Here is a 27583-nt window from a genome sequence, read left to right on the forward strand (position 1 = left end):
AAGGAGACTCCACCACACTCCTTGGTAGCAAATTCCACTGCCGAACAGCTCTCACTGTCAGGAAGTTCTTCCTAATGTTTAGGTGGAATCTTCTTTCTTGTAGTTTGAATCCATTGCTCCGTGTCCGCTTCTCTGGAGCAGCAGAAAATAACCTTTCACCCTCCTCTATATGACATCCTTTTATATATTTGAACATGGCTATCATATCACCCCTTAACCTTCTCTTCTCCAGGCTAAACATACCCAGCTCCCTAAGCCGTTCCTCATAAGGCATTGTTTCCAGGCCTTTGACCATTTTGGTTGCCCTCTTCTGGACACGTCCCACCTTGTCAGTATCCTTCTTGAACTGTGGTGCCCAGAACTGGACACAGTATTTCAGGTGAGGTCTGACCAGAGCAGAATATAGTGGTACTATTACTTCCCTTGATCTACACGCTATACTCCTATTGATGCAGCCCAGAATTGCATTGGCTTTTTTAGCTGCTGCATCACACTGTTGACTCATGTCAAGTTTGTGGTCTACCAAGACTCCTAGATCCTTTTCACATGTGCTGCTCTCAAGCCTGGTGTCACCCATCCTGTATTTGTGCCTTTCATTTTTTTGCCCAAGTGTAGTACTTTACATTTCTCCTTGTTAAAATTCATCTTGGTTGCTTTGGCCCAGTTGTCTAATCTGTTAAGGTCATTTTGAAGTGTGATCCTGTCCTCTGGGGTATTAGCCACCCCTCCCAATTTGGTGTCATCTGCAAACTTGATCAGGATGCCCTCAAGCCCATCATCCAAGTCATTGATGAAGATGTTGAATAAGACTGGGCACAAGACAGAACCCTGTGGCACCCCACTAGTCACTTCTCTCCAGGATGAAGAGGAGCCATTGATGAGCACCCTTTGGGTTCAGTCAGTCAGCCCAGTTACAAATCCACAGAATGGTAGCATTGTCTAGCCCACATTTTACCAGCTTCTTTACAAGAATATCATGGGGCACCTTGTCAAAGGCCTTGCTGAAATCAAGATAGGCTATATCCACAGCATTCCCTTCATCTACAGTGGTGCCCCGCTAGACAAATGCCTCGCTAGACGAAAAACTCGCTAGACGAAGACCTTGTGTGTTTGCCAAGCCAGAGTACATAACAGCTTGGTATAACTAAACGGAACCTCCCCTTCCACCCTCCATCCCATTTTGAACGGAGTTCGAAGTGTTCAACATCTGACTGGTTGATGACCTGTGCCGAGATAACCGTGTTGACTGTGCATATCGTGCAGATTGCTTAACGTCCTTGTAGATGAAACAGACCTCAAATATGTTCACCATTGTAGTCCTGGGAAGGGAGGCAGGGCGACATTCTGCTTGAGGGGCAGCTTCTGAGGCAGGTGAAAAAGCTATTGTTATACTTGCATCTACATAGCTTTCACCATGTCCAATTGTCATAACCAGTGTCCATGTCCAATTGTCATAACCATAATAAAATACAATTTTATTTTAAATTCAAATATTTTACCCTATACCCTCCCTTTCAAAAAACCCGCCCCATGAGTCAAAAATGGCAGAGTCCTGTAACTGTCCATCTAGCCGCAGACCTGTAGTCTTTTCACAATCTAATGGCAGCTGGATCCAGTCTTTAACATTGTCACGATGTTCTTGTATAAGAACTCCATTTGGTGCATCCTGTTCCAATTCCTCTTTTTCATCATTGTCAGTACTCCCTTCTTCCTTTTCCTTCTGTTCTGGTATAAAATTCTCCAAATTATTCTCAGTCTCAATCTCCAATTCTTTATGTGAAGTTGACTTCAGTCCTTCTGCCAATTGCCCAATGCTGTTGATTCCCACGGCTACTTGCTGCAAAAGTTCCAAAGCTTGTTTTACAAACTGCGAGGACCGTTTTCCCTTTGTCATCTCAAGGTCGAGTTTCAACTTGCTAGTCACAACAATTTATTTCTTGCTGCGTAGATCCTTACTGCGTTAGTACGCCATTTAAAAAATAATAATTTATAGTATCCACTCCATCTGGACCTCCGGGAAGCAGGAAAATACATCCAATCCACTTTTAAAACTAAAAACACCCATACAGAAAGTTTCTTTGTTTCAATCACATTGAGAATAGCTTCAGCTACAAAGTCGCACTGTCTCTTAACCTTCAGCGGAGAGGGATTGAGTTCCGTTTTTAGAATCCCCTCCGAAGCCAAATCAAGTCAAATTACTCACAGTTTTATATTCAGATTTGTCCATTTGTCCATTTTTTCCTTTACTTGGAAGAATTGAAATGCTGTAGCCCCTCAGTACCGCAGCTTCGCGCAGGCAGGGAAAGTGGTATGTCCGATGCACCGGGGCTCCACTCCCTCGCTCTCGGGGGCTCAAAACAGAGCCTTACCGGGGAGGGAGGAGCACCCTTCTGGCACCCGCCGGACGACCAAGCCCCCCAAACTCTCGATTTGGGGTTCTTTGGGGGTCTTCTGCACTGTAGAAGACACCCCGTCCCTGCCGCGCTCAGGTTTGCTCAGCCGAGCAAAACCTGCGACTGATGGCGGCTCCGCGCTCAACCGGAAGTCAATCTCCCCCATATTTTCTTCTATAGATGTAGAACAGCTGCTTCCAGAGCTGGCGTTATGCCGTCTCACACTGAAGGACAATGAAAAAGCAAAAATTAACCTGTTGAATTTATGTTTGTGATGTAGAAGGGGAAAAGACCCAGTTAACATGCAAGTCAAGACATGAGCTCAGCAGCCCAACTTGTGAATCACAGCAATTATACTGCTTCTCATGGGTGTAGCCAAGATTTTTGTTAGTGGGGGTAGGCCTTTTGTAAGGGGGGGGGGCAGAACCTTAGCTAGCTATGTATTTTTATTGACATTTATTGATTTGGGGAGGCAACTGCCCCTCCCTGCCCCCCCCATGGCTACCCCCATGCTGCCTCTCATCTTGGAAGTAACATGCAGCCATTGTTATCCACATGCATTTGTCTAACTTACTTAGAAAGCCATTCGAGCTGGTTGCCACCACAGACTGTGGGAGAGATTTCTGAGGTTTAGCTGTGCACTGCATGAAGATGTGCTTTGTCTGGGAAGGAGGTTATTAGCTTGTTGGTGGGAGTGGTAATGTATGTACTGTACAGTAATTTGTGTCCTCATGTTGATCATTTATGTTGTGAACTGCCCTGTGATCTTAGGATGAATGCCAGTATATATATAAATTTAATAAACAAACAAATAATACTTTATTTGGTCGGCCCGGTATCATCCAACATTCAGCTTCATCAGACGTTCTCGTGTCCTAACATTTAGAAAGAAGCCTGTTCACCTTTACTGTCCTGTCTTACTTGTTTCCTGCGCCCTGCTTTTCTAAGCGCCAGATATTGCAACCTTTTTTTCCTCCTATGGGAATTTCTCCTGTCCCTTGACCATTTCAGCTGTCCCTTTCCTGAAACTTTTCGGGATTGCAAGCCTTTTTAACATTCCTAGAAAATGCCACACCAAGAAGCATGTTTTTCTTAGTGATTTGCAACACGTGCAAGGAGGCTTCCGTTGGATTTCCCACACTCGTTTTTTTTGCACACCACGGCCAAGCCGCTCGCTCTCTCGCTCGCGCTCTTTATCAACAAAGCGTTTCTTCCTCCGCTTCGCAATATTCATCAGGCGGCTGCTGCCATGGTGACTGGCATCGGCTCAGCTGATGGCTTGAGGCAGATGCACCAATCCAGCAGTGAAGCACGGGATGATGCTGAACAAACCCAGCAGGTGATTGGGCGGTGGGCGGTGGGTGCTATTTTTAGGGGGCGTGGCAAAGATAGGAGGGTGAAGGAGGTGGGAGGCGAAGAGTGAACCTCGAAAGACCTTGTGCGTTTGCCAAGCCAGAGTACATAATAGCTTGGTATAACTAAACAGAGCCTCCCCTTCCCCCCCATCTTTTTTTGAACGGAGTTCGAAGTGTTCAACATCTGACTGGTTGATGACCTGTGCCGAGATAACCGTGCTGACTGTGCATATCGTGGCTATCATATCACCCCTTAACCTTCTCTTCTCCAGGCTAAACATACCCAGCTCCCTAAGCCGTTCCTCATAAGGCATTGTTTCCAGGCCTTTGACCATTTTGGTTGCCCTCTTCTGGACACGTTCCAGCTTGTCAGTATCCTTCTTGAATTGTGGTGCCCAGAACTGGACACAGTATTCCAGGTGAGGTCTGACCAGAGCAGAATATAGTGGTACTACCAAACCCTACTCATATCAAGTAAAAAAGAAACACAGTCACCCCACCCCACCTACCTCCCCATCCCACCCACTTCTTCCCCCCTTCCCCCCTTTCTTTTCTAATGTCTCACCAACACTGACTTATAAAAATGTTATATGGAAAAATTCGAGAGAGACATTGTACTACCTTTGAAAATCTTTAATAAAAATATTTTTTAAAAAAAGAATATAGTGGTACTATTACTTCCCTTGATCTAGACGCTATACTCATATTGATGCAGCCCAGAATTGCATTGGCTTTTTTAGCTGCTGCATCACACTGTTGACTCATGTCAAGTTTGTGGTCTACCAAGACTCCTAGATCCTTTTCACATGTGCTGTTCTCAAGCCTGGTGTCACCCATCCTGTATTAGTGCCTTTCAATTTTTTTGCCCAAGTGTAGTACTTTACATTTCTCCTTGTTAAAATTCGTTGTGGGAATAGCCAGCGCCTCCCGTGTATTGCCTCACACAGGGCACCAGTTGTGGGAAGCCTGCGGACGGGATGGCCGGTAATTCCGGAGCCTGCTCCCACCGCGCCGTGAAATGAAAGTCCGCTGGCTTGAGTTTGAAGGTTGGATCTGTGACTTAGAATGCCTCAATAATCCTCTGCAAGCGTCTGTCCATAAGAAGATGTTCCACAAAATAAAGACTAATAGGTGGCCAAAACTGGTAGCCAAATAAAATACTAAGAAGTAAAACGAACGAAAATGAAATAAAAGACAAGAGAGATCGCGATCTGGTGGAAGAGCGTACTGCTGCCCTGAGTGGGTAGTTTTGGTTTCGCTTCTGGGCTTTCTCCACCAACTAACCTAACTAACTCCAAGCAGGGAGCGGCAGCCTTTTATTGAGAAGAGTACGCAACGTCATCATCAATACATCAACCAATAACAACTCTGTTGCTGCCCTAAAAAGAGCGGGAAGCAGATTAACTGAAATTCAAAGTTGGAGCCTTTTTGCCCCGCGGATTGATCCAGACAGTAAATTGCCTGCTGGACCTTACTTTCACTTTCCCTTCCAGAGTGGAAGGATACAGTAAACACAAGCATAAATAATCCTAAATAAAACATATTCCCAAACATATTCCCACAATTCATCTTGTTTGCTTTGGCCCAGTTGTCCAATCTGTTAAGGTCATTTTGAAGTGTGATCCTGTCCTCTGGGGTATTAGCCACCCCTCCCAATTTGGTGTCATCTGCAAACTTGATCAGGATGCCCTCAAGCCCATCATCCAAGTCATTGATGAAGATGTTGAATAAGACTGGGCACAAGACAGAACCCTGTGGCACCCCACTAGTCACTTCTCTCCAGGATGAAGAGGAGCCATTGATGAGCACCCTTTGGGTTCGGTCAGTCAGCCAGTTACAAATCCACTGAATGGTAGCATTGTCTAGCCCACATTTTACCAGCTTCTTTACAAGAATATCATGGGGCACCTTGTAAAAGGCCTTGCTAAAATCAAGATAGGCTATATCCACAGCATTCCCTTCATCTACAGTGGTGCCCCGCTAGACGAATTCCTCGCTAGACGAAAAACTCGCTAGACGAAGACCTTGTGTGTTTGCCAAGCCAGAGTACATAACAGCTTGGTATAACTAAACAGAGCCTCCCCTTCCCCCCCATCTTCTTTTGAACGGAGTTGGAGGTGTTCAACATCTGACTGTTGATGACCTGTGCCGAGATAACCGTGCTGACTGTGCATATCGTGCAGATTGCTTAACGTCCTTGTATGAAACAGACCTTAAATATGTTCACCGTTGTAGTCCTGGGAAGGGAGGCAGGGCGACATTCTGCTTGAGGGGCAGCTTCTGAGGCAGGCGAAAAAGCTATTGTTATACTTGCATCTACATAGCTTTCACCCCCATGCAGTTTAAAATTATGAACTGCTGCTGTGGGGGTGAGGCTTACTCTCAAGCAAGACGAATGCCTCGCTAGACGAAAAACTCACCAGACGAAGGCATTCGTCTAGCGGAAGGCTGCCCCGTAAGACGAATTTGTCTATGGGGCTGCCTCACAAGACGCTTTTTTTTTCGTCTAGCGAAAACCGCGGTTTGCATTGGTGCTTCGCTAGACGAAAAAATCGCTAGACGAAAATACTCACAGAACGAATTATTTTCGTCTAGCGAGGCACCACTGTACCAGGCTTGTAATTCTGTCAAAAAATGAGATCAGGTTAGTCTGACGTGACTTATTTTTCAGAAACCCATGCTGACTTTTAGTTATCACAGCGTTCCTTTCTAGGTGCTCGCAGACCGTTTGCTTAATGATCTGCTCTAGAATCTTTCCTGGTATTGATGTCAGGCTGACTGGGCGGTAATTGTTTGGGTCCTCTCTTTCCCCCTTTTTGAAAATAGGGACAACATTTGCCCTCCTCCAGTCTGCTGGCACTTCGCCTGTTCTCCAGGAATTCTCATAGATTACTGCCAGTGGTTCTGAAAGCAATTTTCTATAATTTATATGTTCTGGGGCTGCTTTGATGGTGCAAAAATAGTAAGATATGTTCTCCTTTACTAAAAATCCTCCATTTTATGTGGCCTTTTTTCTTGTGACTGACAGCAGTTTTGGGATGACCATGACCCAAGTTAACCCTAGCCCAAATCCCCCAGACTGCTATGATCATCTCCCCCATGTTTTCTTCTATAGATGTAGAACAGCTGCTTCCAGAGCTGGCGTTATGCCGTCTCACACTGAAGGACAACGAAAGAGCAAAAATTAACCTGTTGAATTTATGTTTGTGATGTAGAAGGGGAAAAGACCCAGTTAACATGCAAGTCAAGACATGAGCTCAGCAGCCCAACTTGTGAATCACACCAATTATACTGCTTCTCATGGGTTTAGCCAAGATTTTTGTTAGTGGGGGTAGGCCTTTTGTAAGGGGGGGGGCAGAACCTTAGCTAGCTATGTATTTTTATTGACATTTATTGATTTGGGGAGGCAACTGCCCCTCCCTGCCCCCCCCCATGGCTACCCCCATGCTGCCTCTCATCTTGGAAGTAACATGCAGCCATTGTTATCCACATGCATTTGTCTAACTTACTTAGAAAGCCATTCGAGCTGGTTGCCACCACAGACTGTGGGAGAGATTTCTGAGGTTTAGCTGTGCACTGCATGAAGATGTGCTTTGTCTGGGAAGGAGGTTATTAGCTTGTTGGTGGGAGTGGTACTCTATGTACTGTACAGTAATTTGTGTCCTCATGTTGATCATTTATGTTGTGAACTGCCCTGTGATCTTAGGATGAATGCCAGTACATATATAAATTTAATAAACAAACAAATAATACTTTATTTGGTCGGCCCGGTATCATCCAACATTCAGCTTCATCAGACGTTCTCGTGTCCTAATATTTACCAGTAGAAAGAAGCCTGTTCACCTTTCCTGTCCTGTCTTACTTGTTTCCTGCGCCCTGCTTTTCTAAGCGCCAGATATTGCAACCTTTTTTTCCTCCTATGGGAATTTCTCCTGTCCCTTGACCATTTCAGCTGCCCCTTTCCTGAAACTTTTCGGGATTGCAAGCCTTTTTAACATTCCTAGAAAATGCCACACCAAGAAGCATGTTTTTCTTAGTGATTTGCAACACGTGCAAGGAGGCTTCCGTTGGAATTCCCACACTCGGGTTTTTTGCACACCACGGCCAAGTCGCTCGCTCTCTCGCTCGCGCTCTTTATCAACAAAGCATTTCTTCCTCCGCTTCGCAATATTCATCAGGCGGCTGCTGCCATGGTGACTGGCATCGGCTCAGCTGATGGCTTGAGGCAGATGCACCAATCCAGCGGTGAAGCACGGGATGATGCTGAACAAACCCGGCAGGTGATTGGGCGGTGGGCGCTGGGTGCTATTTTAAGGGGGCGTGGCAAAGATAGGAGGGTGAAGGAGGCGGGAGGGGAAGAGTGAAACTGGAGCCCTCGGCGCTGGAGCGAACAAAAGCGTCCCTTGTTCGCGGGCGGCGGCACAGCATTGGCGCAGGTAAGTGGGGAAGATCGGTTTCTGGAACCCGAAGCGAAATGGGATATTAGAGTGAATCGAGGTCTCGGTAATGAAGCAAGCAGAAAATAAAGAGTTTTGCATGCTATTAATAAAGCGGCGCCCGCCTTGGGTAGATTTCTGGCGATGAGAAGGTATACGTCGCGGTCGTTGCGAGTTAAAAAGAGTGGACAACAGGTTTCATAAACTCTAGTTATAAAACAAAGCGGAAATTGAATATGTTTCCTATAACGTCCCCCCGTTTTAACACTGGCACTAGCTATGAAGGGGGTCGTTTTCGGTTCCTGTTAACGGTGGACAGTTCTATCTCTAGGCTGCAATGGCTTTAATTCCATTTTATTTTCTTAACTTTGCATCCTACCAATATAGTGTTGTTGTTTGGGGGGGAATTGTATAGTTGAAGCATTTATGCCGTCTGCTCTTTATAAAAAAGAAAGACCTTGTGTGTTTGCCAAGCCTGAGTACATACTGTAACAGCTTGGTATAACTAAACAGAGCCTCCCTCCCCCCCCCCCCAATATCTTCTTTTGAACGGAGTTCGAAGTGTTCAGCATCTGACTGTTGATGACCTGTGCCGAGATAACCGTGCTGACTGTGCATATCGTGCAGATTGCTTAACGTCCTTGTAGATGAAACAGACCTCAAATATGTTCACCATTGTAGTCCTGGGAAGGGAGGCAGGGCGACATTCTGCTTGAGGGGCAGCTTCTGAGGCAGGCGAAAAAGCTATTGTTATACTTGCATTTACATAGCTTTCACCCCCATGCAGTTTAAAATTATGAACTGCTGCTGTGGGGGTGAGGCTTACTCTCAAGCAAGTTTTGGACCATGGCCCTGGTTCAAGAATCCACCCTGTACTTAAATTTCACCTGGCATCCTTGGGCTCGTCATGCTCCCAGGGTTGTATAGCTAAAGGTGAATAAACGTACTAAACTCTTTGGAAGAAGTGTGTGAACAAAATCCTCCTATTATGCAACAGTAATTCCCTGAAGGTGTATTGAAAGAAAACTAGCTAAATGGAAACTTACTCTCCTTTCCCCTCCCAATAAGTGAACAAGATTTCCTTGAGATAGGTAGAGTGTTTGGGAATATATATATATATATATATATTTAGTGCGACTTTTCTCTGCATGTCCCTGGTCTGCAACTTACTGGATTTGGGGCACGTTTTGAAGTAGAATGTCAGCAGCATTGACTCTACCTGTTCATTTACATCAGTACCAGTAAAGGTTCCCAAGGAGGAAGGTGTCTTTTGAATAGTGGCTCTTTCTTAATCTCAGATGCTCCTTGTGGAGGAGAAGGGAAGAGAATGGGTAATTTTAGGGAACATTTTTGTCTTGAGAGTGACTTAGGAGCCTAACAGTAGGAAAGGTCACACTAGTGCTGCTCACACTAAGAAGAAGGGACTGTAAAAGCCAGTAAAAGTCTTGAGTGTGTAATAAATGTGTGTCCTTGAGAACATATCTATGCTGGAAGCCCCGAGGCTCAGATAAAACTCCAAGGTTGCTAGTTGGCATTCTCCACTGTATGTTAAAGATTAGACAAAAAGAAAGATGAGATGTTCCTAACAATTGTACATTGGAGGTAGGCAATCTCATAATTTGTTTTTCAATGATGGCAGATCACTGGCCACTATTCTTATATCTATATATATATAATCGTAAAAGGTGGGTGTTTGTGCTGTACCATCTTTCTCCATAACCGCTTGACCGATTTACTTCAAATTTGGACACAACGTTCCATGGGCATATGGGAAGGATCTTGCATAGTTAGATTGCAAAAATAATATACCTAACCCAGGTAATAATTGGATTTTGTGCAAAAAGCCCACAGCGCCCTCCAGTGGATGGAACGCAGCATAACTCATTAAAAACGTCTCAAACCCCTCCTCCTCCTGTTACTACGTCACTACCCCCAGCCAATAGAGGAGCACGCCGCTCACAAACGCCGCTGCTGTCTCCGGTGGCAGCTGTAGACCCATGCAGGCAGGAACAACCGTTTGTGCGGTTGGCGGCCATGGCTCCATCGGGTGGGGAGGAAAAGCAAGACGAAACGTCGCTTCCGTCATCTGCGGTGCTACCTCAGGCACCTACAGAGCCAGGACGGGCAGAAACGGCACTCTCAAACCTTTCAATTTTCCGACGCCGCCTCCACTTACAAAACAGCCAGGGCTGACGGAAACGAAACTTACCGTCATTGGCGGCGGCGGCAGTAGCGGCTGTAGAGCCAGCTGGATAAGAAGCAGTTTCCGACAATGCCTCTACTAACAAGACGGTCGTTGCGCCTGCGGAGTCTGCCGCAAAAAAAAACTTTGCTCATTTCCGGGACTCCGTCTCCACTGAGAGGAGAGTCTGGACGCCCGGAAACAAAATGACCGCCATTTATGGCGGCGCCTAAAGCATCTGCAGAGCCGGTAAGGAAACCACACATCCTCAACTTCAGCAAGAAAAAGTTTCGGTAAGCATACACTTCCACTTTTGCACTGCACCTCCCTTTCCCATTTCACCAAATCAGTCACAGCAACGTGTGGCCAGGCCAGCTAGTTCTTCTATATAATAATAGGCCTACTACCTAGAGCTTAGCAATAAATTACTTTTTTACACTACTTTAAAATATTTTTTGCCATATGCATTAATACTTGCTCAATTTATATGGTTAAGTAACAATACATTGGTTTATGCAGTAGGGTGTTTCCTTTTCTTTACTCTCAGGGCTTGTCTGAGCTCACCTTTTGAACTGTTCAAACCACACAAGTAAAAGAACATAATCTACATCTGTAAAAACAACCTACTTTTGATATAGCTATACTAAGTTGCCAGTTTCTTTCTTCTATGGTTCCTGAGCCTTTAGGAATTAAGCAGTAATAATGACAACAACAACAACAATTTTTTTATTTATACCCTGCCCTTCCAGGTTTAAAAACCGGGCTCAGGGCGGCTAACAGCAAATTTAAAGCATTGATTAAAATGCGACTTAAAAACAGCATAAAATACAACATAAAATGCAGCATCAATATCAATAAAATACAAAAATTCAGGTGTCATTTTTTTTGGGGGGGGGGGAGAAAAGAAAAGAAAAACCCAGTCAGTAGACATCAAATGATCACCAAGGCTAACTGGCCAAGTTGGTCCTACTAGGGCCAGCAAGGAGACCAGGGAAGAATTTAAATGTAGGGTCCCAAAAAGGGTTTATTCATAAAGGGGGAAAGGAAAATAGAGGATCAGGCTAATTCAAATTGAAGGCCAGGCAGAATAGCTCTGTCTTACAGGCCCTGCGGAAGGAGATAAAGTCCTGCAGGGCCCTAGTCTTGTGGGACAGAGCATTCCACCAGGTTGGAGCCATCTCTGAAAAAGCTCTGGCTCTGGTGGAGGATAGTCTGGCTTCCTTAGGGCCCAGGACCTTTAAGCTATTATTATTCATGGACCTTAGGATCCTCTGCGGGACATACCAGGAGAGGCAGTCCCGTAAATAGGAGGGTCCTAGGCCACATAGGGCTAGGCAAGCATTCAGCAGATACTCAGATCTAGAGAAGAAAATATTGTGCCTATGGATTTTCTGCCTATCATAGGCTCAAGATTTTATTGGTTTAATTCTGGTGCAAGTGAATTAGGTAAGTTAGCAATATAAAAACCTAGTCTAATACATGGTGTGTGTGCAGGGGCCCAGATGCTTGCTGATACAGCAGATGGAATTGGTTGTTGGAGAGAAGTAGAGATGGGTTATCAGTTTTCTTTTTTGCTGTCTATATGAGGATAAAGATGATTTGGGAGAGGAGCAGCAGGTAATCTGCTTTATCCAGGGAGATTGCTTGTGTGTTTGATTGTACACTACAAATCAGGAGCATTAGTAGCTACCACTTTTGCCTCCTCCTGAGAGGGCATCACATTGGCTTAAGAGAGAGTACAGAAGGATGTCGAAATGGAAGTAGTTAGGCACTTCTTGTTGGGATTGGAAAAGCAGGAGGCTATTGATTGCTGCAGTATTGGTGACTCTGGCAATTTGGAGTTGTATCCATCTATTTGGAATAGAACAATTGAGATTAATGGTCTTAATTTAAGTCCACCATGGTATGACTAACACCTTCAAATGCCAAGTCCTCAGGGTAGATGAATTGCTAAGTGCTCCAAGCTCAATCCTCTGTATGCTAGTACTGTTGGAGATTCATTCCCCGTATTTGCAGTCATGGGATTGTTATCTGTCACATTACGGTATATGTTTTCATTCCACAGAGTGGGAAGTGGGAAGACAGGATGTTTGTGTTACTGTGTTCCTTGAAGTGGGACTATTGTCCTTTGTTCTTTCTCTCTGCTGTTTGATGCTAGAGAAGCGAGGGAGCCATGTTGCAGTGCTCCATGTGTGTTTATATGTAAATAAAGTAGATTAGCCAAAATCCTGAGTTGCTGAGGTCTGTTTACGTATGCTGCGAAGACTCTGTGGATCCCTAAGTGTGCTGATGCTTCTTGGTATCATTCGCTGTGATGTTCAGGCAGAAGAAAGCTTTTGAAGCTCCTGAATGACTGACCAGGAGGGAGAGAACATGCCAGCTAGGCATGTGTCTCTGCCAGGGTCCTACACGAGAGTAGGACGCTCCTGCTAACAAGTAATTCCTTGGAGTTACTTGCAAGTAAGGGTACTTATTTGCAAGCAAGGCAACAACAATTCAATGCTATGTGCTCTAATGTCTGGCCAATGGAGTTTTTCTTGGGATTAATATCTTATTCTTATTGCTGATCAATAAATTTTCAGAATCACTATTATTACAGATATGGAAAGCTTTAAAAGAGAATTAGGCAAGAATGGAGTTACTTATTTAAAGTGTTATAATAATTCAATATGGGTGCAGAATCCACCAGTTGGATTCAACTTTTGTACCAATACTCTGAAGCTCAAGTAATGGCAAATTGGAGTATTGCCAGAAACATTCAGTTTATGTAGAAGAACCAGACAGGGATATTCTTTATCCCCTCTGCTCCTTGCCATTGTTATTGAACCTTTGGCTATAGATAATGTGCACATCCATGAGATCCAGTATAGCTATTTGGATACTAAGATAATGCTTTATGCAGATGATGTGTTTCTTAAGATTTAGTGTCAGGAATAACGTAGTCCTGGACACAGCAGAGTTAACCGCAGGTTTTCTGGAAGCTTCTGGCTGTTGAGCATTAACTGGACAGCACAACGCAGGAACTCAGCAACTCACTTGGATAACTATATACATTATTTATTGAAGCAACTAGTATCCATAGGTTACTATGTACAGACTTTACAAATAAAAGAAACAAAACATAAAATCTCTCCTCTCTGTCTCTCTCTCAACCTTTAGTACACCACTAACAACCAACCCCACAGCTCTCACACAGAGCTCATTCTTTAGGAACTCATTGACCAATCACAGGTCGTTGCTAAGGGTCTGGAGAGAGACCAGATCTTGGCTTTCTGCCAACTGGTAATTGCTACAGAGGTGATAAGCTGACTTTCTGTACGTAGGCACTTTGAAATCTCTAACAGTGTTGCTCTCTTTGACCCACCCCAATAATTTTTTTTTAATAAAGAAGTCTTAAGGTTTTTATTTAGTTACAGTGAAATATCAGGTTCTAAAATAAATTATGACAAATCAGAGTGGCTGGTACAAGCATTTCAAATGAAACTTTAAAAGATCTTGAACAAATAACCAAAATACCATGAAGAAATGAACATATAATTAGATATATGGCAGTAATGCTTCTGAATAGCTAGAAAGAGCAGGAGAGTAAGAGTGCTCTTGTGCTCAGGGTCTGCTTGCTGGTTTCCCACATGCATCTACTTGGCCACTGTGAAAACAGGATGCTGGACTAGATGGGTTACTGCCCTGGTTCAGCCGGCTCTTCTGATGTTTTTATATGTAAACAGCAGGATTATGACTGTAAACTGTAATGTGCATATAGAGGAGGTTCCCCCCTCACCCCGTTGGACTTCCATGTCATTCTTCAGTATCCTTTCACCCAGCCTCAGATGTTCTTCTGTCACAGAAAATAGTTTCTGCATGGGACATAATAATCATTCTGAGAGTCAAGTTTCACAATGCTATCCTGTCAAAGATCACAAAGCAGAACTACTATAAAAGTGTCAATTTACTGATCAGTTGCTCCATCCTTAGTTATTTTGAAGAAGAGTTTGGATTTGATATCCCGCTTTTCACTACCCGAAGGAGCCTCAAAGCGGCTAACATTCTCCTTTCCCTTCCTCCCCCACAACAAACACTCTGTGAGGTGAGTGGGGCTGAGAGACTTCAGAGAAGTGTGACTAGCCCAAGGTCACCCAGCAGCTGCATGTGGAGGAGTGGAGACACGAACCCGGTTCCCCAGATAACGAGTCTACCGCTCTTAACCACTACACCACATTTTGATGCACTTTAGGCACCAGGATCAGCTTCATGGGCCCAATTTGGCAGCTGAGTGGGGCCACTCATCTGTCAATCACATGATGGCACCGTGAGGCACTCTGGTCCAAGATGCTGCAAACTGAGCAGGATTTAACCCCAATTTAACCTGATTAGCTGGGAGTTACACTCAAGTCAATTTTTATTGTATACAGCCAAAGGCATTTACAGTGGACGACAGAAAATAAACGGAAAACTTTCCTCTAAGATCATACAGTATAGCCTGTAGCAGTTTACAACATAAAATTAAATTTACAACATCACTGTACATTTTAAAATTGGAGTGCATTCACATAGTTGGAGGGGAGCTTCTTGGCTGCCGGCACAAATTTGGCTACCTAGTGTGTAATATATAGATGTTTATCTGCTAGGAGTTCAACAGTCACTTCCTGTGCAGATCAACCTAGAAGCCAATTAAGAATTGGCAATATAATTTTTCCACTGGGCGTTGTATACAGGGGGCGAATCAGCAGATTGCATCCGTATATACATTTGCAATCCATATGGGAAATTCTGTGATATCTCACCTCTAAATATGCTGAGGGTATCTGTTGGAATCTTAGTTCTACAAAGGTCCTGCGTGGTTGTGGGAAGGTCAGAGTCTCAAGGTAATGGGGCCTTGAGTGACTGGTCTTAATTTGGGGGTACCAAGTAGAGTAACGGGTGACAATGATGGATGTTCTGTCTTGGTTGGCATCCTGATCAAAAATCCAATTTCTAAGGTCACTAAGGACTAAGTAGTTCTCAATTTGAAGATTATAAGCTCTAAATTTATCTTGGCACTTTTGTGGCCAACCCCCTATCCTTAGTTGTTGTAACCAGCAGAATTTAGTAGGAGTATGATCCCCGAAAGAAGAGAGCGCAAAATATGGTCTGAAGCTCAACATCAAAAAAACTAAGATCATGGCCACTGGTCCCATCACCCCCTGGCAAATAGAAGGGGAAGAAATGGAGGCAGTGAGAGATTTCACTTTCTTGGGTTCCATGATCACTGCAGATGGTGACAGCAGTCACGAAATTAGAAGACGCCTGCTTCTTGGGAGAAAAGCAATGACAAACCTAGACAGCATCTTAAAAAGCAAAGACATCACCTTGCCGTCAAAGGTCCGTATAGTTAAAGCTATGGTTTTCCCAGTAGTAATGTATGGAAGTGAGAGCTGGACCATAAAGAAGGCTGATCGCCGTAGAATTGATGCTTTTGAATTATGGTGCTGGAGGAGACTCTTGAGAGTCCCATGGACTGCAAGAAGATCAAACCTATCCATTCTCAAAGAAATCAGCCCTGAGTACTCACTAGAAGGACAGATCCTGAAGTTGAGGCTCCAGTACTTTGGCCACCTCATGAGAAGAGAAGACTCCCTAGAAAAGTCCCTGATGTTGGGAAAGATGGAGGGCACAAGGAGAAGGGGACGACAGAGGATGAGATGGTTGGACAGTGTTCTCGAAGCTACTAACATGAGTTTGGCCAAACTGCGAGAGGCAGTGAAGGATAGGCGTGCCTGGCGTGCTCTCGTCCATGAGGTCACAAAGAGTCAGACACGACTGAACGACTGAACAACAACAACAACATGATCCCCGAAGGCATTTAGCCTGTGCCAGCATCTCAGATTGGCTGCTAGTGAGGGAAGGCCCAACTCAGCTCTGTGGTGGGCTGCCGGTGTGCCGCCGGGAAGCCCTAAAAATCAGCCTCATAAATTTATTTTGTAGGACCTCTATTTCGGATCTAACACCAATTCCCAAAATCTCAGCCCGGTAGAGCATTTGGGCAATGATTTAGAGACAGTGATCTTAATAGCTGGGTTGATTAACTGCCCACCCTTTGAATGGAAGAACCTATATAGCTGCCCAGTAGAACAACCAGATATTAGCTGAATTGCTTCCAGATGGTGTTTCCATTATGATTTTCCATCAATAAGTAGAATGAACCCCCTCTGCTTTAGGGCATGGACAAGTAACCTGTATCTGAAGTGATATAGAATTCAACCAGAATTCTAATACTTTATTCTGCAAAATGTGTAGAAGGACTCCAGAGCAAGTCTAGAGGAAGCTGAGATTGTTGAAGCAGACTTCGAACTAGTAGCAGTCAGCTGTGAGCCAGAAAGTCACTGTATTTGCTATAGCAATGAATTATTTGGGGTAGTTTCATGCAAGCCACTCTCTCTTGACATCAAACACTGCTAAACACTATGTAGAGGCTAAATATTTATTAGTCATAAGGTTTTAATATTTCACAACTTCTTTGCTGACTAATAATTAGTTTGGCAGTTTACAAAACATAACTATCTATCGGGGTTGTTTCTACTCTGTAATAATGTACCATGCGGAAACATGCATTTCCATGTTTGATCTTATATCATTTGTTTTGTAACCTAAAAAAATGGACAAAGAAAGAGGAAGTGAAGAGCAGGCACTGTTGCTTATATTTTTAGACTTGTTTAAATGGGTCACACGAGATAGTTAAGCTGGTTAGGGTGTGGTGCTGCTAAACACCAAGGTTGCAGGTTCAATCCAACTGCATATTCCTGCAGTGCAGGCAGTTGGACTAGATGATCCTCAGGGTCCCGTCTCAGAGGCATAGGAAGGTCAGGTGGTACCCAGTGAGGAAAATTTCTTGTCACACACACACATTGATTTATTTTATTTTATTTTATTTTATTTTGCCTACAAAAGTGGTTTTACGTTATTTCATATTTTCTTACAAAGGAATATGGATTCTGGGCCTCTGATAACAAGTAGGCGACTATGGACAGATACTTACTGGTAAATCTACAGGATGGATTGTGTTTTGGCTTGTGTTATTTTATTTATATTTGTTGTTTATTTATTTAATAAACGGACCTTCGTGGGAAGGGCGTTCTGAATGCCTTGCTGTTCAAAACATGCAACATAGATATTAAGAAAACACTCAGTTAACGATGGTGCTGGATGTTCCAGAATAAAGGGTGTGGTTTTAAAGGTGTGTTGATTCATAATTATGAAGAGCTTTGTAGATTTAAATCCAATGCCTTAATCTTCCCTGTAAACAATTGGGAGCCAGTGCAGATTTTGGAGCCCTGGTTTAATACACTGTGTACCATCCCAGCAAGGCAATGTTGTGCCTGTGCTAACTGAAGCTTTGGAACCTGGGAAGACCCTCTAGCACCACATCACCTATCCTGTATTCTTTTAAAAATGACCTCAGCTTGGGTTTATTTTGCTTGGAGACCACCTGATCTCAAAACAGTAGTTTATTAACTGTATTCAGTTTTGGCATTAAGACTTCTTTTTGTAAGGATGTTTTTGGTCAGTTGGGTCAACTCTTAATTCATAAGCTGTTGTCTTGCTTTGCCTTAATAAATACGTAAAGAAAAGAAGAAGTAAGGACATAAAGTGTCTACAAACCCGCATGCACCATTATTTTCTTTGAAAATTTCCTTCTTTAACTGCTATCAGCTGTAGCCAACAACCCACAGATAGAGGAAGATTGATCTGAAGATGGAAGACGGATCTGAAGATGTGTGCATAATCCATTTTGGGTTGTAGCAATTGGCCTAGTGGGAAACTGTAGGTAAAGGTAAAGGGACCCCTGACCATTCGGTCCAGTCACGGACGTCTCTGGGGTTGTGGTGCTCATCTCGCTTTATTGGCCGAGGGAGCTGGCGTACAGCTTCTGGGTCATGTGGCCAGCACAACTAAGCCGCTTCTGGTGAACCAAAGCAGCCCACATAAATGCCGTTTACCTTTCCACCGGAGAGGTACCTATTTATCTACTTGCACTTCGTGCTTTTGAACTGCTAGATTGGCAGGAGCAGGGACCAAGCAACGGGAGCTCACTCTGTCGCGGGGATTTGAACCGCCAACCTTCTGATCTGCCAGCCCTAGGCTCTGGTTTAACCCACAGCGCCACCCGCGTCTCTGTGGGAAACTGTAGGGTACTTTTATTTCCTTGGGCAAATTTATTGTGATTTATTTGCATTCATATCCCATCTTTTTCTTCAAGGTACTCAAGGTGGTGTACATGGTTCTCCCCCCCCCTTTATTCACCACAAACTTGTGAGGCTGAGAGGCGGTGACTTGCTCAAGGTCACCCAATGAGTGTCTTGGCTGAGTGGAGATTCAAACCCTGGCATAATCTGACACTCCAATCACTACACCACACTGGTGGAAACCTGGCATTTTCACTTTCATATGTTGAAGTCTTTTTTAAGAGCAAAGACTGCAGAATTGTTCATGGTGAGTTCCAGCATCTCTATTTTTAGAAAAATAGCACTGCTTGGAACTATATTGTGTCGGGCAGGTTATGGTTTGTTTAGCAATGACAGCCTCAATAAACCATTAAATGTCAGACTTGGAAATATGTTGTATACAATGGTACAATGTAGTACAAGCTTGGGCTTGTTTATCTGTACTTTAGAGCTTTGTTTTCTGCATTTCTGTGCGAGGACCTTTCTGTTAAAAGGTCACTGGTTTTGTTAAAGGCAAAGGGAGCCTTGCATTTTGTAGCTGTCAAAACTGTATGATGCAGCAGTGAGCCAGAACAATGCAAACATAGTGGCCTAATCCTGAGTATTGTAAAAGCTGTTTGGAATGACAGCAGTGGATTTAGTAGGCCTCTGCAAGACAGCTGTGGGCTAGGCCCAGGGCTTCCAAAACAATTAGTGGCAGAAGAACTGCAGGGACTCTCCAGGCTGCTGTTTGGGTCTGATTTTTGGTTCCACGTTTATGATCTCTGGCACACATACAAATGCAGGAAGCTGTGACCTCTTGGTAATGCTGTTCCACAGTACCTTGTCTAGGACAGTGTTTTTCAACCACTGTTCCGTGGCACACTAGTGTGCCGCGAGATGTTGCCTGGTGTGCCGTGGGAAAATTACTTTATATATAGTCAATATAGGCACAGAGTTAATTTTTTTTAACATTTTCTAATGGTGGTGTGCCTTGTGATTTTTTTCATGAAACAAGTGTGCCTTTGCCCAAAAAAGGTTGAAAAACACTGGTCTAGGAGATCCCCTGCAACTTGGTGCTGTGTTCTTCTGGTCTCTTTCATGTTGACCAAATTTTGCCTATTCCTCTCCCCCACCCTCCACAGCTCTCCACATCCCCTCCTTCGCAATGTTTGAGATTTTCAGGGAGTTCTGAGGGCTTCAGTGGGGAACAGTATGTGGGCAGTGACGTAGCAAGATGGGGGGGGCGCCCCAGGTTCCAGGGGAGGGGGGGTGACACTTGGTGTGCCCGCCCCGCCCAAGCTGAGCCCTACCGGCAGGCCCCGAGCAAGCCGCGGAGTGAGGCAGCCTTACCCGCAGTCTGCTCACAAACCTGCTTGGCGGCCTGCAAGCAAGCCGTGGAGCAAGGCCGCCCTGCCCCGCAGCCTGCCCGGGGCCTGCCCGCCGGCGCCGCTATGGACCTGCGCAGCATGCATGCTCTGCACATCGTACGCAGTGATGCATGTCACACGCACGACGCATGCGTGCCACGCCGCTCCATAGCAGCGCCAGCAGGCGGGGCGGAGTGGCCTCACTCCGCGGCTTCCTCGCAGGCCGCCAAGCAGGTTTGCGAGCAGGCTGCAGGGCAAGGCTGCCTCGCTCCACGGCTTGCTTGGGGCCCGCCTGCCGGCACCGCTATGCGTTGTGTGCTATACACAGTGGCACACCGTGCGTGGTACGCATGACGCAGTGACACTGCGCATGTGCCTCGCAGAGCGGCGCGCCCCACCACCGAGCCCCCAGGTTTGCCACCCCAGGTGACCGAGCGGCTTCCTCCGCCACTGTATGTGAGGAAGGCCTGTCGTGCAAGCAGAACTCTACTCAGGCTTCTCTGAATCCTAAACATGGCAGTGTGTAGGATATTCTCATAGACGTGTCTTTTAAGAAATTCCATATGGGCATGAGGAGAGCCTAGCCCAGGGGTGCAGAACTTTGTAGGCTCCATGGAACAGATCCTGATCAGGGGGCCACCCACCTGTCAAAATCCCTTTCACTCTGGAGTGAGATCGGGCTGAAGGGGGAGAGAAGTCTTAAGCCCGGACTTGCTGTGATTTTAAAGAAGGAGCAGGAGACTTGCAAAGGACTTTGCTAGCCTTTTGGAGACCCACCCCACCCCATATTTAAGATTACCAGCACCTAATGTTGTGGGAAGTGCCAGGAAAAGGCCTGCAAAAAATGCTAGTGCTTGGGAACTCGGCTGCCTTATTTATGTTGTATTGATATAACACAAAATTCATGCTTTGTAGACAAATGCAAACTATTATTTCCCCTGCAAATAAGATAGCAAACTCTGATTTGCCACAGCCAAGCGTAAGAAGTTAGTGCAAGTCACAGAATTTCAGGCAGGGGTGTGTTATTTGTTTCGCACTCAACAGTTTATGAATTTCCTATCTTCTCCCCTTGTAGGTTCCAATGACTGCCTGTCGGCAAACACAGTTTTCTGAGGGAGGAAAAAGTAAATCCGTAATGAATGGAGCTGAAACCTCTCAAGGACAATGGGGGAGGGCCTGGTAAGAGAATCCTGCCCTAACATAGTTTTAGGTGCTGTATAAAAATTGCTTCCAGTACTGCAACATGAAGAAGTGTCAGATTATAAGGCTGGAAGGCTGTGTTTTAGAGGTGATGTAGGTCCAACCCATTCTCCAGAGCAAATTACGGCTCCACTTCAGATTGTCTTCATTTCCTTTTAGATTCATTATTTTATGCGTATCAAAGTTATCTGTGTACCAAAGAAAGTAAAAAAAGACTCAAAAGACTCTTTTGGAAACCTGCCGGGAGACATCCTCTCTAACTGGTATAGTTTGAGACAGTCTGGAAGCTGAGAATACAATTAAAATTTTCTGAAGTTGCCACAGTTGAGGCAATGTTGCATGTATCAATGCAATCCTCATGATTAAGGCATCCAACAGAATATTGATCTTCCTGTCCTGGAAGTTTTTAGAACATGGATGGGCAACCTTTTTGTATGCGGGGGACACATTCCCTCAGGGATAATTGTGTGTGGGGGGGGGTGTCAATATGCCAGCAGTGACCAGGGCCAGAATGGGAGGGCAGAGCCCAAATTGGACACAGCAGGGACACCCCCATCTCTCTTTTCCTCCTCATGCAGAAGGATTGTGGGGAGAGAAGCAGATTCCTCTTTCCAGATGCCTGAACTCATTGCTTGCAGAGGGCTTTTGGACCTTATGCTGAGGGCTGCATGTGACCTTAGGTTACCTAGGCCTGTGTTAGAGGGGTTATCTATTGTATGAGTTGGATCCAGAGCAGGAAGGTGAAGGAGGTGTCTTGTGCTAAGTTAGGTTCATTGATTTCAGCAGGTCTACTCTTGGTTGGGCTACTGTGAATTGTAATTAACCCACATGTGGTAATATGCAGATGTTTATGAACAAGAAACAGAAAGGTACCCCTAGTAGGGTCATTTGGAGTCGCAGATCTGGGATCAATGCTAAAATAAATATGGTGGCAGCAGGCCCATTTCTAGAAGTAAAGAGAAGATAGATGCGGGATGCTGAACCTTTCCCCAAATATGTCGCTTACCTCCTTGAACTTTGTCCCTTGCTATGGCTTTTCAGGGGGTGCAAATGCTGGAAGTGAGCCTAGGTGAAATAAGTTGATATGGCAGGAAGAAGGGTGTATGTTGGTTGGTTGGTTGCTTTTGCAAATTCTACTGTCATCCTTGAGACCCCGAACACTGCACAATAAACAAATTATTTATCTCTGTGTCTAAAACAGGCCATAACCAAAGCAGCAGCATCTTGCAACTATTCGGTTTCTTGTGTCTCTTACATTTCAGGAAAGTCGACTGGTATTCCTTGGCGTGCGTCACCTTTCTCCTCCTATTTGCACCCTTCATTGTTTATTATTTCATAATGTCATGCGACCAGTACAGTTGTTCTCTAACTAAGCCAGCCATTGACTTGGTCACAGGGAAAGCCAGTCTCTTGGATATCTGGCACAAGACACCACCATTGACTTGGAAAGCTGCAACCCTCTATGCTTCTTGGGTAATCTTCCAGGTATGTGCCTTGAGGCTTCTCTGTTGGAATCCAATAGGGCATAAGTAAGGCAGTCTCAGGTATGTGATCAAAACTGAGCTTTTCTGATTACGAAACAGTATTTTATTGGTAGAATCAAAGCTCGCACATGAAACTAGAGAATATAGGCTGTCCATTATTATCCAAGTGCACTTTCACTATGAATGCTATTGGCAACAACCCAAGACTCTGGGATTCAACATTCTGTCACCACCCGATTTGCATCAGCTGTTAAGACCCCTGGCTATCTGGACCCGTGTGTGGTCATTCTACTGCTGACCCTTTTTCATTTGTATTGCTGTTTCCAGTACTCTGTCCTCCCACTAATGTTCTACATACATACACACACCTAATACAGTGACTGAGTCATTAGAAAGACTGTAGGTACATAAGAATACAGGAAAAGTTGCAGCAGGGGCTGCCTGTGAATTACACTTTACTCTGCAGTCAGACACTTATTTTTACACAGGCAGAAGAAATGTAGATAACATAGAATAATGCCTAAAACTGCAGGGAGTAGAAATGATCAAGGTGGGATTTGGAAGGGGGAAAAAACAACTTTGAGAAATAAGAGCATTGAGAACATGAGCCAAAATTACCCATCCTTCATAACTACCTGGCAGTTCAGAAATCATTTAACATTTTTATAACAAAGATTCCTGCATTGTAGGGGGTTGACTGGATGACCCTCATGGTCCCTTCTGACTCTACAATTCTATGATTCTAAGATGCTTCTCACAAATTAATTTTTATTACAGGCATTTTTGTACATGCTTCCTGATTTTTGTCACAAATTTCTTCCTTATTTTCGAGGAGGAGTGCAAGAAGGGGCTTTGACACCCGCTGGTAAGCTCATTTTTGCCAATACTTTTTCTTCACAAGGCTTTTTAGCATCGCCAAGAAATAAGGGTTGGGGAACAATGATGGCATGGGCTACTTTTGTCGTTCCATGTGCAGAGACCTAAAAAGGCAAACTCAAGCCTATAAGTGTGTTGCTTTTGTGATGCAGGAGAAAAGGCATTGCTTACAACTGCACCCCAAAGGAATTCTTATAATGTGGGATCTGTGTCTTTCAGCTGCTTAGATTTTGTGCCACAGAGGGTTGTATGAAGTCAGTATGGAGTAGTGGTTAGAGTTGTTGTGAGGATAAAAGGCCTGGGGGGGGGGGCAAGGACCATGTCTGTCACCTTGAGCTCCTTGCAGGAAAGTTGGGATATAAATGCAATAAATAAAATTATACAATGAAGAGTATACATGCTTAGGCAAGCTGCATTGTACTGTAGAAACCCTTTTGACTCTGCAAAAATGATTCACATGCAACATGCCTCCAGCCCAATGCCAATTGATCCCAGGAAGCTTGACAGCAGAAAATCTACAAAGTGCTAAAGAAGAGGCAGGGAGCCTGAGGTCTACATTGCCTTGAGGGCAACATTCAAGAGGCCACATGCCAGTGATGGGTAGGGCCAGAAGCAAAACGTGGGTGGGGTCATAGGCAAAATGTGGTCGGAGCAATAGGTGTCGCTTACCTTTGTGCAGAAGGCTACATTCCAACCACACAAAAATGTGATGTTGCTACACAAACACACCCTCTGTTCACATACATCCTATATCCAGGCAAGCAAGAGGCAGTATCATAGTTCAAAGGCATGCTCCAGACAGGAAGGATTGTGGTCTAGGGTGACCCATGGGCCAGATGCAGAGACCAGAGGACCACGTTTGACCCCTGGGTTTGAGGTCTGTGTCAAAAGCTCAATTACAAGGTCCCCAGTAAAAATGCAGGTAGCATTCCACAAAGCTAACAAGACATCCATCACTCGGGAAACGTTTTCTCTTCATCAAGGACCAAGATCATCCTAATATTTGCTGAATTTCTGAGAGCATCCTAATGTCAAATTAAGGATTGAGAACTAAACCAATACATATCACAGGCAAGGAATCTCTGCTGGATACATCCAATCCAGCATCCTGTTTGCAAAAACAGCCAGGCACAAGTTTCCAGGAAGTTCACAAACGGGACATGAGAACCACACATGAGCTGGTTCCTCCCTGCTCCAAAACTCTACGCTATGAAGAATTGCATCACACTTTATGAAAACAGGGTACAGAACTGCAAAGTTCACAACCACTTGATATCACACTGACTTCCCTACCTCTTTGTCAAGTGCCATCACTAAACTGGACCATGCAACTCTCTTCCCTTTCAGGCACAGTACTCAAATATGAGATCAATGGACTTCAAGCCTGGCTTATCACGCACATACTCTGGTTTGCAAATGTTTACCACTTCCACTGGTTCTCACCCACCATCATTTTTGACAACTGGATTCCTTTCTTGTGGTGTGCAAATATCATGGGCTATTCCGTTTCCATATTTGTAATGATAAAAGCCTACTATTTCCCCTCGAATGCAGAAGATCGGTATGTTGACATTGCATATATTACTACATCTATGATGTTTGCATTTTTGATGAGCATTTTTCATTCTGATGAATAAAACAAATCAATCCAGTAGAGCCCTACTTTTGCTTCCCCACTTGAGATCCTAGATGCAGGAATCTTAATATTTGTCCATTATAGCATACAACCATGTAAACTCATTAGACTAGTCAGTAAGTCATTACGTGCCTTTTAAAAGATTTTTCTCAATATCATGTTTTGAAATTGATTCTATATTAATTTTTTCAATTTTTTTTTTGTTTTTGTTTTAAACAATTTTAGCAAATTCACTGGTAACTTCTTCTACGACTTCATGATGGGGATTGAATTTAATCCTCGTTTAGGAAAGTGGTTTGATTTCAAACTGTTCTTCAATGGCCGCCCAGGCATTGTAGCATGGACTCTGATCAACCTCTCTTATGCAGCGAAACAACAAGAATTATATGGACAAGTAACTAACTCGATGATACTTGTCAACGTCCTTCAGGTAAACCAAGACCTTATTAAATGCCAAGTGCATCTAAATGCTCTGAATATATAAGTTGATGGAGTTTAGGATCTAATAGATGCTGCATTTATCTCGCTTCATCCCCTTGCCCCTGCTTAGATTTATATCCCAACTTTCTTCCATCATGGAACTCAAGTTGGCGTACATGTGATTCCCAGACAGTCACTCATCCAGGTGCTGAACAGAACAAGATCTGCTTTGCTTCAGCAAAGTGGTAGCCTCATGTGCCTTCAGACTAAAACATGCAGCCCATAATCGGGATAAGTTAGTGAGTTCTGATCTTAGTGTGGTAAAGGATTATGGCTCACATAAGTGCATGTGTGTGCCCATCAAGTTTAGGGGCTAGCTATACTTTCAAATATTGGAAGTTTGATTCTCTGAAGTGTAGAGTGCCTAGAACTGCTGCTTAATTTTTGTCAGAAACTTTTATCCCATCTCAAATGAGAGAAATTTTGTGAGACGAGGCTCAGCAGAAGCAATCAAAAGAAGCCTGATGTGACTATACTGCCAAAATCTAGTGATTTAAGCCTAGGACTAGCCCTAGTGATCTCCGTTGTGTTCTTTTTCAGGGTATATATGTTGTGGATTTTTTCTGGAATGAAGCTTGGTATTTGAAAACGATGGACATTTGTCACGATCATTTTGGATGGTACCTGGGCTGGGGAGACGCTGTTTGGCTTCCTTATCTCTATACACTTCAGGTATTTTCATATATTCATGATGTGAAATTCATTAATCCCTAGAAACAGTAGTAACAACAGTGGCATTATTTAGCTGCTACAGTAAAGGTCCTGTTCAATTTTATTGACTGCTTTGGACACATACAAATACATTTATATCCTGCTTTTTCCCCCTAAGAAGCAGGATACAAGTAGTCTCCTTCCACCCCATTTTATCCTTGCAGCAGCCTGAGGAGGATTTTGCTGAGAGGTAGTGATTGATCCAAACTCACCCAGGAAGTTGATGACTGAGTGGAGATTTGAACCCAGATCTCCCCAGTCCTCATCCAGCAGTCTGAGCACTACACCATATTGGCTCTCATTATGGCAAAGTGAGTGACTCTGCAGGGTCACCTGTGGCTTATCTCTCTGTGTTATAGGGTATTTATCATAAGAGCAGTTTCCCCCCTCTCTGGGAGGCAACAGCTTCAGTCTCTAGTATGGGCTCCTCTAACAAAAGCAGACAGGCACCAATTCTGTATAAACGTTTGCTTATGGGGTATGCTTCTCTCTCCTTTAGGGATTATACTTGGTCTACCACCCTGTTCATCTGGCTACAAGCAGTGCAGTTGGGATTCTACTATTAGGTTTAGTGAGCTACTTTATCTTTAGAATGAGCAATCATCAGAAAGATCTCTTTCGTCGTACAAATGGCAACTGTAAAATCTGGGGCAGGAAGCCCAAGTACATCGAATGCTCCTATATATCAACGGATGGGATCAAACACCACAGCAAGTTGTTGACATCTGGCTTCTGGGGAGTGGCACGCCATTTTAACTATACAGTCGACTTGATGGGCTCCCTGGCATACTGTCTATGTTGTGGTTTTGAACACATTCTGCCTTACTTCTACATAATTTATATGACCATTCTTCTGGTTCACCGTTGCATCCGGGATGAAGATCGATGCTCCAGCAAGTATGGCAACAATTGGAAGAAGTATACCGACGAAGTACCTTACCGGCTAATTCCTGGGCTCTTTTAAATGCTCGACTTCTCGACTTCAAAAGGTTTATGAACAGTATCTTTTTAGTGCAGCAAGTTTTGAGGATCTAAAAAGCAGCACCTTTTTGGTGCACCTGATGAGACACGATTCTAATATCTGTTAAGGTCATTGTGCCATTAAAAACGGTCTTAACTTTTTTAAAGGGGTGGATTTTGTTTTATTTTTTAAAAGTTGCCTGCCCTTGACCAACTCAGCTTCGGATTAAAAAGTTGAATCTTGAGGTGCGTTCAGATTTACACCTTGGACACACAGACATTCCAAAGTGTGTACAGGGATAGGAATACACACAAGCCATGCC

General features: G+C 44.2%; 1 protein-coding gene across 1 annotated transcript; it reads left to right on the forward strand.

The window, feature by feature from the left end:
* The first annotated feature begins 8103 nt into the window (after window positions 1-8103).
* Window positions 8104-27422, forward strand: DHCR7 (7-dehydrocholesterol reductase). The gene is made up of 8 exons (XM_033150641.1): window positions 8104-8184; window positions 20989-21092; window positions 22376-22598; window positions 23375-23462; window positions 24821-25034; window positions 25335-25539; window positions 26130-26261; window positions 26800-27422. Exons 2-8 carry the CDS (start codon window positions 20995-20997, stop codon window positions 27262-27264), a joined length of 1425 nt encoding a protein of 474 aa, XP_033006532.1. The 5' UTR covers window positions 8104-8184; window positions 20989-20994; the 3' UTR covers window positions 27265-27422.
* The last annotated feature ends 161 nt before the right edge of the window (window positions 27423-27583 follow it).

The sequence above is a fragment of the Lacerta agilis genome, chromosome 1 (assembly GCF_009819535.1).
Source record: "Lacerta agilis isolate rLacAgi1 chromosome 1, rLacAgi1.pri, whole genome shotgun sequence".
Lineage (NCBI taxonomy): Eukaryota > Metazoa > Chordata > Lepidosauria > Squamata > Lacertidae > Lacerta > Lacerta agilis.